At 33.9% G+C, this 19101-nt stretch overlaps 1 protein-coding gene across 1 annotated transcript in view; it reads left to right on the top strand.

Annotated features, from left to right (window-relative positions):
• LOC148947602 (uncharacterized) overlaps positions 1-19101 on the top strand; it is an 89353-nt gene that overhangs the window by 24230 nt on the left and 46022 nt on the right. The window contains exon 2 of the mRNA XM_089095317.1: positions 7078-7253. Coding sequence (XP_088951443.1) covers positions 7078-7253 — 176 coding nt within the window. The remainder of the gene's footprint in view (positions 1-7077; positions 7254-19101) is intronic.

Here is a 19101-nt window from a genome sequence, read left to right as displayed (position 1 = left end):
TTTTCTTAGACAGTATTCTAATAACATGTTTTCGCAGAAAAAAAATCATTGATGGTGATACTATTCGAATAAAATGAACAACTAATGTTTTTGAAAAGGGCTATTACTTGTGGTCCACTGAACTTTTTAAAGTGGCAAAAGAACTAGACACCAAACTCAGATCTTATCGTCTACGAGGCAAAAAGGATGAAGAGATTCTCGGCGACTTTTATGACTATGAACTACAAAAAGTTAAAAACACCAGTGAAATCTATCAAATTGAAAAGATATTAAAGAATCGTACTCGCAGGGGCAAGAAACAGTTACTTGTTCAGTGGCTAGGATACAACTCTGATTTTGATTCTTGGATCGGTGTTGAAGACAATAACAATGCCCAATGATTTTTGTTTAACATTTATGTCCAACGTCTCCAATCCTCTCTACAATGACTTGAATAAAACACGCGATTTTTGTACGAAACTCTCCCCCGCCATCAAATTCGACGGTGCGTATGAACTGGCTCTTGTCGACTGTATTCTCAAAAATACCTATGATATCCTGAGAAAAGATCGCAAATATGATATAAAAATTAGACCCCATGATTGGCCACCAACCGTTAGAGAACAACATAAATTTGAAAAGATCAATTGGTTGGACTATCAATATGTTGAATTGCCATACGAGAAACTCACTTGTATGAATGATTTATGTCCTTCAGTCAGTAAAAGATTTTTTGCTCGTAAAAAAGGAGCCTTTCATTTCAACTATTCAAAGGAAGAGGGGATGATATACATTAGCTCACCCATTGCCAATGAAAAGGTTATTCTCAATGATAATCTAAAAGATGTTCTTGGCTTTAAACTTGATATGATCAATGGTAAAAGTGCCGGAAGCCCTAATATTATTTTTGCTGAGTACCCACCAGCCTTTTTCTCCGACACTTGTATATTTCTCCAAGCCTCATTTGTTGAAACATCCAGAGTTGGCAATAGCAATGTCCCTCTGGTATGAGTTCTTTAACGAAAAACCAATCAAGATCATATTCATCATTACAATGTAAAGCACCTTCACAATATCCCCGTAAACACTCCATATTTGGAACTATGTCAGTTAACGCTAAGAACTGAATTAGGCTTTGATTACATGTCATTTTCGACCCATCGTCACTGCCTAAGATGAACAATAGAAGAAATCTATTTGTCTGTTCTGATATCGACTGCTATGTTGGTGCTCTGAGTCCATGTCAAATATGTCATGGATTGGACTATTACAAGGGGCGTACTACAATGTCTGGCTATGCTCTTGGTAGTTGGTTTTCTAGGCTATTTCGTTCTGCACTACCCCTTGCCAGAAAATATCTTATTCCTACCGCATGAAATTTTGCTGCCTCCACACTACAGGACTGGGGGTCGGGTAAAAATTTCAACCAGAGTGTTAAAGAAAATATTAGATCTTCAGCTAGAGCCGTTGGCTAGCAATTAAAATCTCAGCAAAATAGGAAAGGATTAAAAAATGTGCGTGGTCATCATTCATTCATCAGTCTCTACTCAGGCGGGAAGCGAAGGACATCAACAACGACTTTCAGGAATAAAATGAAGAAGACCAATAAACAGAAGAAGACAAAGATTTTTATATCAAAGAAGGATTTCTTCTTTTAAGATGACATATCTCCCCCACAAAGAATCGCATCCACCAACCAGCTCCTGATTGAATCTATTCAATTCTGAAAATGTTGATGTCAGTGTCAAGTATGTCTACTATGAACGATATCCTTCTCAACAACCCCTCTCGGTAAATATACACTTTCAGATATTTTCCAATGAAGAATATTTCATTGATTTATCATCAACATTTATTAATTTTAATGTTGTGGTGAAGAAAAAGTCAGACAATACAACTCCCAGTGCTGGTGATGGCCTGTCCTATGAAAACTATATAATACACAACTTGTTCAAACAAATTAATGAATTTATTAACGGAACATTGGTGAGCACTAGCAAAAATATATCTAACTATGCAAGCTACATAAAATTTATAATGATGACACCAAAGGCATATAAGGAGTTGAGAGGACAGTCACTGGGCTATGAATATAGATCAGGTGTTGATACCGGCGGTGATTTAACTGCTGCAGTGACCCAGGAGTATAATCTAGTTGGTAAATTAAATCATGAGATATTCACTATATCCCAATGGTTGCCTCCCAATGTCAAGATTGACATAAAGTTACAACTAGCCCCTTTGAATTTTATTTTGAGAAAAACAACTGCTGCAGCACCTGATGCAAATGTCATTATCACTTTGGAAGTTCTTCATGTTCAAAAACAACAGGTTATGAGCTCTTTTGCATTGGCAGTGGAAAAGCTAAGAGCCAATGGTAACAACATTAAACTTCTTGTCCCCCATACGATCACTAATCAATGTCACATTACCACTGGCTCTCGCAGTTATACTGATTCATCATTTATCAATGGAGAAATCCCATCAAAACTCGCTTTGATCTTTGTGAAGTGTGCAAGTGCCGTTGGATTTTTCTGGACTGCACCCCCACCCCTGATTTTAATTTTTGTTGTCTATCTAGCCTTTTGTTCAAATTTAATGAAATTCCATTGAACACTCTATCGTTTGATAAGAAATCCTCTAGAATTCTGTATGAGTTGACAATGCAATCCCTAGATCATAATACTCAACTATTTAAAAATGGAATTACCGATTCAATGTTTTCAAAAAAAATGGTGTTATTGTTTTGGACTTTTTGTTATTGTTTTGGATTGTTTTGGCTATACCTACAAGCAGTTTCTGAGCATTTACTTTGACTTTACTCGATTGAACGACTTCCTAGTGGAAAATATACTTTCAAACGTGTTTAATATATATTTTAGTGCCCTACGAATAGAATGTTCTAAAAATGTATGTAAAATTGTTTATTAATAAAAATTAATGCAATGATTAATAATGCATACAAATGATAAAAACGTCTCTTCTGTTGTATAGATTTTTTCTAGTGCTACCTTTATATGTCCTTTAAGGAATAATAGAGTAGGTTGATAATCTGAATTTACAGTAAACTGATTTTTATGTGTTCTATTACACGGGTCTCATTTCCAACACTACATTGTAATTTAATTATTTCATATCTCTTTGTATAGTCAGTGATACTATTTTCATTCATTTTGTAAACATCGCTTGTTTCAATTTGCTTATTTGAAGCAATGTCACATACAGTGTCCTCAAGTAGTGAATCACATTTCGTAACAGCAAATAGAAATCAGTAGGCTTATAATCATAGTAGCCATTGTCGTCACAACGATGACGTAGAAATCAAATTCTTTTGTTGTTCCACATTTGAATCATAGACCTGGCTCCTCCTCCCAAAACAATCAAAATCAACGACGATACCAATCTCTTAGCAATAAACTAAAATCGCGTTTAGGATTCTTCCCAATCAAACCAGGATATGTATTCTCCCACAGATTACATTTATGAAATTTGAAATTAGAGCGTTGGTGACCTATAGGATGAGAGTAACGGACCCCTTCTAGGCACGAATTACATCCTTTTATTTGTACTGCATATCCTCTATGCAATTTACATGGGTTGCATAAACTGCTCTTTTCATCCTACTCATCAATCATTGTACAATTCTTCCATGATGACCATCTTCCCAGTGTATGCACGCATAGTTGACATGTATGGGACATTTTTTCATGTGTTAACGCCTTCACCACCAAAAAGAAAACGATCTGCGATCAACAAACTGAGTGGGATAGAGAGGAGAGAGCGAGGATTAAATCATCCTTGAACAACATATTTCTCGTGAAAAAATCTTAGTTTTAAATTTCTAAGCTAGTGTGTGTGTTTAAAAGTAAATCCACTATAATATTTTGTATTGTGGTGATTAATATTTTATGTGTAAATGCCTTTGGACCATGACGTAAAAGCTTCATGCAATAGTCTAATGACGAAGAATCAGTTTTCATTATATCGACAAGCATTCCCTGAGAAAATGTCTTCCTTTAAACTGATAACTCCAGAAAATCATCATCTAGAATCAAATGTTTTTTTTAATAAACACAAGATTCCCTATTATTTTCTCTTTCTCAAATCTATCCATTTTTTAGAGTCCTAACACTCTCACAACCAACTTCAGACTAACCAGGATTCTTTTTTCTACTTTAAAAATATACGCTAACCTACTATATAAAAAATATCTTCGATTTAGAAACAATTTTATTGAATATAATTACAAAAATAATAATCATTGATTCAATTTATTTTCCTCGACATAATTCACTAGTGTACCTAATGCGGCTTGAATATATTTATATGCACAATTTTCAGTTTCGCTGCAAAGCATAATTGCTCCTCCATTTTAAATTTGCTCAATGATATCACCAATCTTGCATACATATCGCCCCATTCAAGGCTTAGTCTACATCCTCGTGTAATTTCCACTGCCATGTTTGGTACTCTCGCCCTTGTACCATTGCCGCTACCTACACCACCATGAAGCTCCAATAGTCTAAACGTACCACCCATTTTCTTTGCTAATATCCTCTCAAATAACAATAAACTGTTCTTTCTCTGAATTCAAATCTCTTACTAATATGAACCACATTGACAATCACTCCTTACATTTGAATCCGATTACTACACTAATCAAGTTATCGTATATGGAGTACCGTTAGTAGAAACATCTCTGATTGGCCCAGAAAATAGGTGTTGCCTCAGAAACCCGTCTGGAAAGGCAAGTACCGTCTGTAGTAATTGATGACTGTCCGTGGTAAGCCATATACGGTTGAAACTGCACACACATTCATGGCATACATATTCAGGCTTGTAGGATCTGTACCTTATACATGCTTACTACTTATTTTGTGAAACATTCTTTGTCATCGGTTTGATGAAAAAAGGGCAAATACAGAGACGTAACTTGAGTAGATTTACATTGTTAAGGATTTATAGTTTAACCAATAGAGTTTAGAACGGTTTTTCTAGTTGAGCAATTGGACCTCTGGCAATCCTGGGTAAACGTATATTACTTAGACTTTTGAATTAGAAGTTCTGAATCATGAACCCTTGAGTGAAGATTTTAAAGCCACCTAAATTTATTTTTAATATTTTTACTATGTTTAAGCTATAAGTCTGTTCTCCTACATGGTCTTATATCTAAACGGATTATTTTAACTCTGAAATGTAATCAAATTTCGAAATAATTCTAATTCAACTCATTTCGAGACCAAGGTAAAGGTGTATTTAAGTAGTATACATTCCGACCATCTTAAGGACGTAACCATCTTAAGGACGGGGCTGAATCGCTGCCTCTTAAAGTCAGATCTGTAAAACTCAGATCTTACACATCAATTTCCATGTAACAAGAATTGTATAATTGTATGATATGATATGGAATGACCGTGTCGGCATCAAATGAAGTCTTGCATCCTTCATGCGGTTCACCAGGCTAACCAGTCTATGCTAGTGTCATTTGACGAAAACAAATAGAGATTGGCTGGAAATATCTCCTTTTGCAACCAAGGACCTTTAATTGGGACGCCATTGATGTTTGGTTACTGATTTTGAAATAGAACAGTCTAGGTTACCCTTGGCCTTACCCCTCGGCTGCGACAATTAGTAAGGTGGTGTATAGTATTCTTTTTCAAACTTATTTCAAGTTTTTCTTTTCCAAACGAGCAGTTCTGTTTTCTCCATCTCTCTTCCAGAATTAGTTGGAAAATGAAACCGTTGATTCCAAGATGATCTGTAGTGTGTCTCACGAACCTTGAAAAAAAAGTCTTTATTTTGGCTTAAAACCCAAACATCATTTCCAATAAAACTAAATTTGACTCTTCGGAAATTGGTTCTAGCCTCTTTGGATCTAAATCGGAAGCATTAGCTTGCTAATATTTGATACCCAAGAAATATAAAGGTATGTAAAATGGGGAATTCCAGTTTCTAACCTTAATTGCCCAGGAAAGTCAATTAAGAAGTATAAGTGGCAGGATGTTAGTAATAAAGAATACAGGGCGCTGGGGGGATCATTACTTAGTAATCTTGTTGCAAATAAAAAATCAATCCAGTGATGGAGATTGTGGCGTAATGTCTCCATGTAGACAGTGTAACAAGGGGTCATTACCTGCTAAAACCGTTACACTAGAAGCGGAAGAAAACTGGGAATAAATCTTCATTAATATGGCCTATACCCTCTCTCATCCTCGAAAAACTAAAAATTTTGTCATCAGGTTGGCTAAAAAATTATCCGTGGTGGCTCTGTCTTAAATACAGAAAAATTATATAATGTCATATTTTACTTATTGGTTTTCTTGGGATGCTGGAAAACACTTTGTTTTTTCACTGTCTAATAGAGTACTTCTCTCTATCAAAACTCTTACTCGTTTCGTCAAAGAAAGGCGTCAGAGGATGACAGAAAAGGACAATTTTATAACTATAAATTTGGCAACATTCCGTTTACAATTAGAAGAAAAAGAAGATTGTGCCGACTTAACTAAGAATTATATATTCAGCAACATTTTGTTTACAATTATAAGAAGAAGAAGAAGAAGTTTGTACCAACCATATTAAGAATTTAACATAAATTTAAGCAACATTAAGGAACTCAAGACTTTGAGTGAAATCAGTTAAAGAACTTACAAGCCGATGGACTGGTAATTTTCAGTGATCCCGAAGTTATTACATATATTCTGTATAAATATAGTTTGTGTTAATTGTAATACCTTAGTATTTCTGCTGATGATGAAGACCGACTGTGTCTTCGAAATATTCAGGACTTTTGTATTTATTTTTTCACTGTCTAATAAGGGACTTATCCCTATTGAAACTCGTACTCGTTTCGTCAAAGAAAGGCAGTGTGGTCTGCGAAAATAATTCAACGACCAACTTCCGTGCGAATCATAATTTGGATTTTTCCGCTATCTTTCAAAAATCTGTGTCGTGCAACTTTAAGTTTTTTTTTAATTAACAAAGCTAGGGTTGATTTTCAAAGGGCACTGACATTGATCATTGCTTCTGGAGTAACTTCGAGTTTAATAATTTTCAATTCAAAGCTCTGTTCAATATAAACTCATTTTTTATATTTTATAGGAAAGAAAAAGAATTCAGGAGAAGTTTGGGATCAAATCCACGAGCAATGAACTGTCGGATAAAGCCTCACTCAAGAAATTGGTATTACTATATCAAGGTCTTGTTCGTCTTGGTGCTCTATGTGATGGAGTTTGTAGTCGGCTAGACAAGTGTCCGACTGGTGTTTGTCGGGGCAGGTAATTCTTCTTTTTGCTGTTACTTTTATTTCGTTCAGTCCGAAACAAATGTTATACGTTATTTCTTCATAATTTTACATGGGTGAAGACACAGAGTGTTTTTTCATAACTAAAAGAAGTTTAGAAGAATAGGAAGATAGGATCGATAACCAAGACTAGGATCCTGGAAGCTACAGAAGCGACAGCGGTTAAGAACAGTTCTGAAACGTAGGCGCTTCGGAAGACTGAAGGGGACCTATTAGATATTTTAAAGAGGAATTGTCAACGGATAGTTTTGGAAAATATCGGTCAATTCCATTTTCTAGATGTATGATTAGAGAATGATTGGGATAGTTAAGGGACGTTTTGTAGATGAAAGATGACAAATTGCCAAAGATCGTCCTTTTCGCCCATTAATTTAGGTCCAAAAAAAACAGCTCACCCCTGAATAGGATGATGAGATGTCACAAGGAGATGGTAAAGAGTAAAACTATGAAAAGATTGGAGTTAGGGACGAGCGTACTTAGCTGTGCTGACCTCAGCCAGCTTGTTGCTGAAATGAGATGTTTGTAGAAGTAGTACTGGCTACAAGGCAGTAAGAGTAAGTCTCAAACCTTTCCGTGGAAAAGTTCCTGCTTTAGAAAAATATTCCAACTCTTACATTTCAACGAAAAAAATCCAAAATGAACTTTGAAACATTTTCAGAATGTAACAGTGACAAGGTAATCCACGACAAAACACTACTGAAATATTGTAACTCTTACATTTCAACGAAAAAATACAAAATGAACTTTGAAACATCTTCAGAATGTAACAGTGATAAGGTAAACCACGACGAAACACTACTGAAATATACCAACTCTTACATTTCAACGAAAAAAAAAATCCAAATTGAACTTTGAAACATCAAGGTAATGTAACAGTGACAAGGTAAACCACGACAAAACACTGCTGAAATATTCCAACTCTTATATTTCAATGAAAAAAAAATCCAAAAGGAACTTTGAAACATCAAGAGAGTTTAACAGTGACAAGGTAAACTATTACAGAACACTACGGAAATATACCAACACTTATATTGTAACGAAAAACATCCAAAATGAACTTTGAAACATCTTAAGAATGTAACAGAGACTAGGCAAACCACGACAAAACACTATTGAAATATTCCAACTCCTGCATTTGAACGAAAAAAAATCCAAAATGAATTTTGAAACATCTTCAGAATGTAACAGTGACAAGGTAAACCACGACAAAACACTACTGAAATATTCCAACTCTTACAATTCAACGAAAAAAAAATCCGAAATGAACTTTGAAACATCAAGAGGATGTAACAGTGACATGGTAAACCACGACCAAACACTACTGAAATATTCCAACTCTTACACTTGAACGAAAAAAAAAATCAAAAATGAACTTTGAAACTTCAAGAGAATGTAACAGTGACAAGGTAAACCACGACAAAACACTACTGAAATATTCCAACTCTTACATCTCAACGAAAAAAAAAATCTAAAATGAACTTTTAAACATCTTCAGAATGTCACACATAAACACACACACACAAACACACACACACACAAACACACACACACACAAACACACACACACACCCACAAACACACACACAAACACACACACACACAAGCACACAAACACACACACTAGTAGTGTTTTCTCTAGGATTACCTTGTCACTGTTACATACCTAGGGGAGGGGTCCCAGAAAATAGGTGTTCCTTTCACCATGTCACTTTCTACAGGTCTAAGCGTTTACCGCATCCCCATCATCGGAGACAGTCACTTTCTACAGGTCTTGGCGTTTACCCAATCCCCCATCCACGGAAACCCCATCAATTTGTGTGTGTGTGTGTGTGTGTGTGTGTGTGTGTGTGTGTTTGTGTGTGTGTGTTCGTGTGCGTGTGTTTGTATCTGTGTGTGTTTGTATCTGTGTGTGTGTGTCTGTGTGTGTGTGTTTGTGTGTGTGTGTTTGTGTGTTTGCGTTTGTGTATGTGTTTATTTGTGTGTTTTTCTGTGTGTTTGTTTTTGTGTGTTTGTGTGTGTATGTTTGTTTTTGGTTTTTTATGTGTGTTTTTGTTTTTCGGTGTGGATGTGATTGGTTGTTAGTTTGTGTGTTTTTGGTTTTTTTTTTTTCTCTGTGTTTTTTTCTTTCTTTGTTTGTTTGTGTGTGTTTGTTTTTTTTTTTTTTGTTGTGTGTTTGTGTTGGCTTATTGTTTTGCTCGTTTTTGTTTTTTTGTGTTTGTGTTTGTGTATTTTTGTGTTTGTGTGTTGGATGTGGGGTGTGTGTGTGTGTGTGTGTGTGTTTGTTTGTTATAGTTTGTGTGTGTGTGTGTGTTTGTGTGTGTGTGTGTTTTTGTTTTTGTGTGTTTGTTTGTGTGTTTTTTTTTGTTTGTGTGGTGTTTTTGTTTTTGTGTGTTTGTGTGTGTTTGTGATTATATGTTTTTTTTTGTGTTTTTTTTTCTGCGTTTTTTTGTGTTTTTTTTATTTTTTTTTTTTTTGTGTGTTTGTGTTTGTGTGTGTGTGTTTTCATTTTTTTTTGTTTGTGTATATGGGTTTGTTTTTGTTTGTTTGTTTTGTGTTTTTGTGTGGGTGTGTTTTCGTGTGTTTGTGTGTGTGTTTGTGTCTGTGTGTTTATTTGTTTGTGTGTCTGTGTGTTTGTGTGTGTTTGTGTCTGTGTGTTTGTGTATGTGTTTTTGTGTCTGTTTATGTTATTGGCACTGTTTTTGTATGGTCGTTTTAGTCTGTGTGTTTGTGTCATTGGGTTTTTGTCTGTGAGATTTATTCATATATTTAGTGTCTGTCTGGGTGTTTGTGTGGTTTGGTTTGTGTTTGTTTGTGTCTTTGTTGGTGTGTTTTTTTGTGTGTGTGTGTGTGTGTGTGTTTGTGTGTGTGTGTTTGTGTGTGTGTGTTTGTGTGTGTGTTTGTGTGTGTGTGTGTTTGTGTGTGTTTTTCTGTGTGTGTGTGTGTTTCTTTGTGTGTGTTTGTGTGTTTGTGTTTGTGTATGTGTGTGTGTGTTTAGGTGTTTGTTTTTTTTTGGGTGTGTTTTTGTGTTGGTTGTTTTTTTGTTTGTGTGTGTGTTTTTGTGTGTTTAATTGTGTATGTGTGTGTTTGTTTATTTTTGTGTTTTTCTTTTTGTTTATGTGTGTGTGTTTTTGTGTGTTTGTGTATGTGTGTGTAAGTGTGTTTGTGTTTGTGTGTGTTTGTTTGTGTGTGTGTGTTTTTTTGTGTGTGTGAGTATGTTTGTGTGTGTGTGTTTTTGTGTGGCTATTGTTGTGTTTTTTTCTTTGTGTGTGTATGTGTGTGTGTTTTTTTGTGTGTGTGTGTTTATGTGTGTGTATGTGTGTGTGTTTTTGTGTGTGTGTTTTTTTGTCTTTTTGTTTTTGTTTGTGTGGGTTTGTTTGTGTTTGTGTGTGTTTGTGTGTGTGTGTGTTTCTGTTTGTGTCTGTGTGTTTTTGTCTGTGTGTTTGTGTTTGTGTCTGTGTGTTTGTTTGTTTTTGTTTGTGTGTTTTTGTTTTTTTGTGTTTGTTTATGTATTTGTGTTTGTGTTTTTGTGTTTGTGTGTGTTTGTGGGTTTGTGTGTGTGTGTTTGCGTGTGTGTATGTGTATTTGTGTATGCGTGTGTTTGTGTGCGTGTGTTTGCGTGGGTGTGTGTGTTTGTTTGTGTTTGTGTGTTTGTTTGTTTGTTTTTCTGTGTGTGTATGTTTGTGTGTGTGTGTGTTTGTATTTGTGTGTTTATGTTTTTGTTTGTTTTTGAATGTTTGTTTGTGTGTATGTGTGTGTGTATGTGTGTTTGTGTCTGTGTGTGTGTTTTTGTGTGTATGTGTGTGTGTGTGTGTATTTGTTTGTGTATGTGTGTGTTTGTGTTTTTTTGTGTGTGTGTTTGTGTGTGTGTTGTGTGTGCGTGTGTGCGTGTGTATGTGTTTGTGTGCGTGTGTGTTTGTGTGTGTATGTGTGTGTGTGTGGGTTTGTTTGTATGTGTGTTTTTTTTTGTGTGTGTGTGTGTGTTTGTTTGTGTGTGTGTGTTTATGTGTGTGTGTGTTTGTGTGTGTGTGTGTTTTTGTGTGTGTGTTTGTGTGTGTGTGTTTGTTTGTGACACTCTGAAGATGTTTCAAATTTCATTCTATATTTTTTTTTTTCGTTGAAATGTAAGAGTTGGAATTTTTCAGTTGTGTTTTTTCATGGTTTACCTTCTCACTGTTACATTCTCTTGATGTTTCAAAGTTCATTTTTGATTTTTTTTTTCATTGAAGTGTAAGAGTTGGATTATTTCAGTAGTGTTTTGTCGTGGTTTACCATTTCACTGTTACATTCTCTTGATGTTTCAAATTTCATTTTGGATATTTTTTCGTTGAAATGCAAGAGTTGGAATATTTCAGTAGTGTTTTGTTGTGGTTTACCTTGTCACTGTTACATTCTGAAGATATTTCAAAATTCATTTTGGATTTTTTTCGTTGAAATGCAAGATATGAAATATTTCAATAGTGTTTTGTCGTTGTTTACCTTGTCTCTGTTTCATTCTTAAAATGTTTCAAAGTTCAGTTTGGATGTTTTTCATTGAAATATAAGAGTTGAAATAATTCAGTAGTTTCTCTCATGGTTTACCTGGTCACTGTTAAACTCTCTTAATATTTCAAAGTTCCTTTTGGATTTTTTTTCATTGATATATAAGAGTTGGAATATTTCAGTAGTGTTTTGTCATGGTTTACCTTGTCACTGTTACATTATCTTGATGTTTCAAAATGCAATTTAAACCATATTAAGAGTATTTAAAGGAAATACCCCTTTTTCTTAAGATAAATTTATGAATATTAAAAATAACCTAACTATAGGTTCCACCTCCTACCTTATCTTTAAGCTCTATAGTATACTAGTCAATGGCAGTGCATACCACCTTGGTAAATTATGAATGATATTAAACACTCCAATGACAACGCTACTTCTCTCTCAAGAAATCTTTCAGGAATTTTCTTAAGGAAATTATGGTTCTGAATCCCGTGATTCAAGTTTTTTTGCGCCCCAAGCCAATCATAATGCCCAACAAAATACTCCACACTACCAGGGCATTTCACCCATGAGACACCACCCACTCCCCCATCCCCTGGGTGATCTGATATTAGTGATATTTCCCATTTTTTGGCACTCATTAGAACAACGTGTTTACATCAAAAATTTGGCATGCACTTTGAAAACATCTATTTTCAGAGGACATTTGCTTTTAAGATATTAATAAGGGGAAATGCGTGTTTTACTCGTGCTCAAGACTACATCTTTAAAACACAGATAATGAAAATAAAACAAATTGACAAGCCATAAAACTAAAAAAAGACAGCTAAAACACGACAAAAAATAAAAGATGAAAATGTCATATTAACATATACGCAAAAAAGAACCATCCATTATAGAAAACCGGGGCTTCTAACCTGCAACCCAAAAGGTTAGGGCAGGGGGGAGTGAAATCAGATGCAACTTAAACCATATTAAGAACTTTTAAGGAAATACCCCTTTTTCATTAAGATAAATTTATGAATGTTAAGAAATATCCTAACAATAGGTTCCACCTCCTACCTTATCTTTAAGCTCTAGAGTATACTAGTCAATGACAATGCATTCCACCTTGGTAAGTTATGGATTATATTAAACACCCCCATGACAACGCTACATCACCCCCGAGAAATCTTTCAGGCATTTTTTAATAAAAATTATGATTCTGAATCCCGTGATTCAAGTTTTTTCCACCCAAAGCCAATCATAATGCCCCACAAAATACTTCACACTACCAGGGCAAATCACCAACGAGACACCGACCCCTCCCCCATCCCCTGGGTGATCTGATATTAGTAAAATTTCCCAGTTTTTGGCACTTGTTAGAACGATGTGTTTACTGCCAAATTTGGCACGCACATTGAAAACAACTATTTCCAGGGGATATTTGCTTTCAAGATATTAATAAAGGGGAAACGCTTGTCTTACTTGTGCTAAAGACTACATCTTAAAAACACAAAAAATGAAAATAAAAACAAATTGACAAGCAATAAAACATAAAAAAGACAGCTAAGAAACACGACAAAAAATAAAAGATAAAAATGTCATATTATCATATATGCAAAAAAGAACCGTATATCATAAGAAATTAGGGCTTCTAGCCTGCAACCCTGGAGGGTAGGGGAGGGGTGATATTAGATGCAATTTAAACAATATTAAGAGCTTTTTAGGAAATAACCCTTTTTCATTAAGATAAATTCAAGGATATTTCACATTATCCTAACAATAGGTTCAACAATCCTAGCAGCATTCGTTTTCAGAGGATGCATTGATAATAGATGTAATTTTTTAGAAGTTATTAAAGGCTATAAGAGGATAAAGAATAAAATGTCTAATTTAAGGAAAGACAAAGGGAGAGGACTCTAGGGGAGGGGGAATGTCTGTGGGGAGGAGATTCAAGTGTTTATTTATTGTTATCCCACCTCCCTCCACTAAGGTACTGACCTGCTTGCTCGTCGCCTCTGGGGATGTGTCCAATCCCCCTGAACGGTTTCTCTTAGCCCAGGGTACATTTTTCACCAAAATATCAAAATGCGCAAAGTGTTGGAAATTCTTCTTCTCGCCCACCCCGTGCACTGTGGGGGAGTTTGGTCTGTCTCTACTCATTTTGGGGGATGAAATTCGGCCATCCTTAGCGCAGTGGGGGAGTTTGGTCTGCGTCTACTCATTTCGAGGATGGAATCCGGGCTTTGGCTAGGCAATAAAGGTTGTTCAAAAAAACGGTCTCGAGATAGTGTAAAATGTAGTAATAATAGGGAAATTATCGTTGAGTTTCTAAGGCAACCCTCTAACGTCAGAGCATCCCTGTGCGAGAAGATTAGGTGTCCAAACCGATAAAAAAGTATACTTATGGTCCAGAGCAGAATGGCGCTACAACAATGTTTTCACACTAGCACCAGCTCTCTACCTGACCCCCCCCCCCCCCCCCCAATTTGAAAACAGAGAAGTCCCCTCTTTTTTGTTTACTAGTTTTTGATACTCTAAGCATTTCACCTCACAATGTTACACTATTACTACCCCTGTGACATACCCCAGTCATCACCCCACCCCTACCACAAAACACATTGACGATGATTTTTACACTTTGACCGCAATTTCGATGGTATGCTCTTGATTCCTATGACTTCGATCGGAGTTCTATTGTTGTCTTTATCATCTAGATAAGTACCTTATGATTTTTCCTAGAATAAACTATCTTTCTTGGCTTTAACATTTCATAGCGACAAGAAACATTCGTTTCTCACTTGTTGCTTTGTAAGAACGTTAGAGAGTAGGATTATTTTTTTTCCTGGAACACCAAGCATTCTTGGGTTTGATGTTTCTTGACAATAAGCAATAATCACATTATGCTATAACTATGATACCAATAAACATCAGCGTAAACGTCTTCTAACATTTGAAACACACACACACACAAACACATACTTTATTGGAAGTAACATTTTTTTTTATTGTGATAACAACTTTTCTACCAGAAGTGGCACGTTTTCCCTAACACTAACCAATCTTCCCTTGGAAGCAACAACTTTTTCCCTTAATAATAACAAACTTTTACCTAATACACTCAAATTTCTCTTAGAAGTAACATTTGTTGTCAGTGATAACAAGTTTTCTGCTTGAACTAGCAAGTTTTCTGTCAAAAATATAAAAATTCTCATAGAAGTAACAATTTTTCATTATGATAACAAGTTTTCTGCCTGATGTAGCAAGTTTTCCTTAACCCTAACAAATCTTCTCTTTGAAGCAGCAACTTTTTCCCCTTAATAATAACAAAATTTTATTCAATACACTATAATTTTTCCTAGAAGTATCTTTTTTTCTTAGGAGTAACAAATTTCTTCTAATGGCACGAATTTTTCCGTCAAATATACCAAATTTCTCATAGAACAAACAATTTTTGTCAATCATAACAAGTTATCTGTTAGAAGTAACAAGTTTTTCTGTTAAACATAACAAATTTTTCTTAGAAATAATAATTTTTTCGTTATGATAACAAGTTTTCTGCCAGAAGTAGACAGTTTTACTTATCACCAAACAATTTTCTCTTCGAACTATCAACTTTTTTCTTAATAATAACAAACTTTTAACTAACAAACTCAAATTTCTCTTAGAAATAACATTTTTCGTCGATGATTACACGTTTTCTGCTTGAACTAGCCAGTTTTCTGTCAAAGATACCAAATTTTTCTTAGAAGTAACAATTTTTCATTATGATAACAAATTTTTTTACCAGAAGTAGCAAGTTTTCCTTAACACTAACCAATCTTCTCTTGGAAGCAACAACCTTTCCCCCTTAATTGTAACTAGCTTTTACTTAACACTATGAAATTTGTCTTGGAAGAAACAAGTTTGCTTAACAGCAACAATTTTCGTCACTGATAACAAGTTTTATGTTAGAAGTAGAAGGTTTTCCAGCAAAGATAACAAATTTTTCTTGGAAGTAACAATTTTTTCATTAATGATAAAAAGTTTTCGGTCAGAATTAAAAAGTTTTTCTTAACACTAACAAATCTTCTCATCGAATTAACAACTTTTTGCTTAATAATAACAAACTTTTACCTAATATTAAATTTCTCCTAGAAATAACAAGTATTTTCTTAAACAGTAACAATTTTTTAATAACTCAAACTGATCCGTAGAAGATAGCAAATTTATCTAAAAAGTAACAATTTTTGTCAGTGATAACACGTTTTCTGCTTGAACTAGCAAGTTTTCTGTCAAAGATACCAAATTTTTCATAGAAGTAACAATTTTTCATTATGATAACAAGTTTTCTGCCTGAACTAGTAAGTTTTCCTTAACACTAACAAATCTTCTCTTTGAAGCAGCAACTTTTCCCCCTTAATAGTAACAAACGTTTACTCAACACATTGAAATTTTTCTTAGAAGGAACATTTTTTTTCTTAGTAGTAACAAATTTCTTTTAATAGCACCAAATTTTCGTCAACTATCCCAAATTTCTTATAGAAGAAACAATTTTTGTCAATGATAACAAGTTATCTGTTAGAAGTAACACGTTTTTCTGTCAAACATACCCAATTTTTCTCAGAAATAACATTTGTTTTCGTTATGATAACAAGTTTTCTGCCAGAAGTAGCCAGTTTTCCGTAACACTAAACACTTTTCTCTTCCAACTATCAACATTTTTCCTTAATACTAACAAACTTGGACTTAGTAAACTCAAATTTCCCTTAGAAATAATATTTTTTGTCGATGATTACACGTTTTCTACTTGAACTGGCAAGTTTTCTGTCAAAGATACCAAATTTTTCTTAGAAGTAACAATTTTTCATTATGATAACAAGTTTTCTACCAGAAGTAGCAAGTTTTCCTTAACACTAACAAATCTTCTCTTGGAAGCAACAACTTTTCCCCTTAATTGTAAAGAGCTTTTACTTAACACTATCAAATTTGTCTTAAAAGAAACAAGTTTTCCTTAACAATAACAATTTTCGTTACTGATAACTTGTTTTACCTAACGTTACCTAACGTTAAATCTCTCCTAAAAATAACAAGTATTTTCTTAACAGTAATAAATTTTTTAATATCTCCAACTTATCCGTAGAAGATAACAAATTTATCTCAAAAGTAACAATTTTTGTCAGTGATAACACGTTTTCTGCTTGAAGTAGCAAGTTTTCTGTCAAATATCCAAATTTTTCATAGAAGTAACAATTTTTCACTAGGATAACAAGTTTTCTGCCAGAAGTAGCAAGTTTTCCTCGACACTAACAAATCTTAACCTTCGAAGCAACAACTTTTTCTCTTAATAATAACAAACTTTTACCTAATACAATCAAATTTCTCTTAGAAGTAACAGTTTTTGTTAGTGATAAGACGTTTTCTGCTTGAACAAGCAATTTTTCTGTCAAAGATACCAAATTTTTTATAGCAATAACAATTGTTCATTATGATAACAGGTTTTCTGCCATAAGTAGCAAGTTGTCCTTAACACTAACAAATCTTTTCTTCGAAGCAACAACTTTTTCCCTTAATAATAACAAACTTTTACCTAATACACTCAAATTTCTCTTATAAGTAACATCTTTTGTCAGTGATAACACGTTTTCTGCTTGAACTAGCAAGTTTTCTGTCAAAGATATCAAATTTCTCATAGAAGTGACAATTTTTCATTATGATATCAAGTCTTCTGCCTGAAGTAGCAAGTTTTCCTTAACACTAACAAATCTTCTCTTTGGAGCAGCAACTTCTCCCCCTCAATAGTAACAAACTTTTACTCAACACACTGAACTTTTTCCTAGAAGTAACATTTTTTCTTAGGAGTAACAAATTTCTTCTAATAGCACCAAGTCTCCCGTCAAATATACCAAATTTCTCATAGAATAAACAATTATTGTCAATGATAACAAGTTATCTGTTAGAAGTAACAAGTTTTTCTGTCAAACATATCAAATTTTTTTAGAAATAACAATTTTTTTCGTTATAATAATAAGGTTTCTGCCAGAAGTAGCCAGTTTTCCGTAACACTAAGCAATTTTCTCTTCGAACTGTCAACTTTTTTCCTTAATACTATCAAACTTTGACTTAGCGCACTCAAATTTCTCTTAGAAATAATATTTTTTGTCGATGATTACACGTTTTCTACTTGAACTGCCCAGTTTTCTGTCAAAGATACCAAATTTTTCTTAGAAGTAACAATTTTTCATTATGATAACAAGTTTTCTACCAGAAGTAGCAAGTTTTCCTTAACACTAACAAATCTTCTCTTGGAAGCAACAACCTTTTCCCCTTAATTGTAAAGAGCTTTTACTTAACACTATCAAATTTGTCTTAAAAGAAATAAGTTTTTTTAACAGTAACAATTTTCGTCACTGATAAAAAGTTTTATGTTAGAAGTAGAAGGTTTTCCAGCAAAGATAACAAATTTTTCTTGGAAGTAACAATTTTTTCGTTTATGATAAAAAGTTTTCTGTCAGAATTAACAAGTTTTCCTTAACACTAACAAATCTTCTCATTGAAGTAAGAACTTTTTCCTTAATAATAACAAAATTTTACCTAACATTAAATTTCTCCTAGAAATAACTAGTATTTTCTTAACAGTAACAAATTTTTTAATAACACCAACTGATCCGTAGAAGATAACCAATTTATCTTAAAAGTAACAATTTCTGTCAGTGATAACACGTTTTCTGCTCGAACTAGAAAGTTTTCTGTCAAAGATACCAAATTTTTCATAGAAGTAAAAATTTTTATGTATGATAACAGTTTTTCTGCCAGAAGTAACAACTTTTCCTCAACACTAACAAATCTTCTCTTCGAAGCAACAGCTTTTTCCTTTAATAATAACAAAATTTTACCTAATACACTCAAATTTCTCTTAGAAGTAACAATTTTTTGTCATTGATAACAAGTTTCCTGCCTGAAGTAGCAAGTTTTCCTTGACACTAACAGATCTTCTCTTTGAAGCAGCAACTTTTCTCCCTTGATAGTAATAAACCCTTACTCAACACACTGAAATTTTTCCTAGAAGTAACTTTTTTTTCTTAGGAGTAACAAATTTCTTATAATAGCACCAAGTTACCGTCAAATATACCAAATTTCCCATAGAAGAAACAATTTTTGTCAATGATAACAAGTAATCTGTTAGAAGTAACAAGTTTTTCTGTCAAACATACCAAATTTTCCTTAGAAGTAACAATTTTTTCGTTGTGATAACAAGTTTTCTTCCAAAAGTAGCAAGTTTTCCTTAACACTAAGCAAATTTCTCTTCGAACTGTCAACTTTTTTCCTTAATACTATCAAACTTTGACTTAGCACACTCAAATTTCTCTTAGAAATAACAT

This window comes from Artemia sp. Qi Xiang Cuo, chromosome 10, assembly GCF_049724085.1.
Source record: "Artemia sp. Qi Xiang Cuo chromosome 10, ASM4972408v1, whole genome shotgun sequence".
In the NCBI taxonomy this organism is placed as follows: Eukaryota; Metazoa; Arthropoda; class Branchiopoda; order Anostraca; family Artemiidae; genus Artemia; species Artemia sp. Qi Xiang Cuo.
This window is presented reverse-complemented; position numbering and strand designations above follow the sequence as displayed.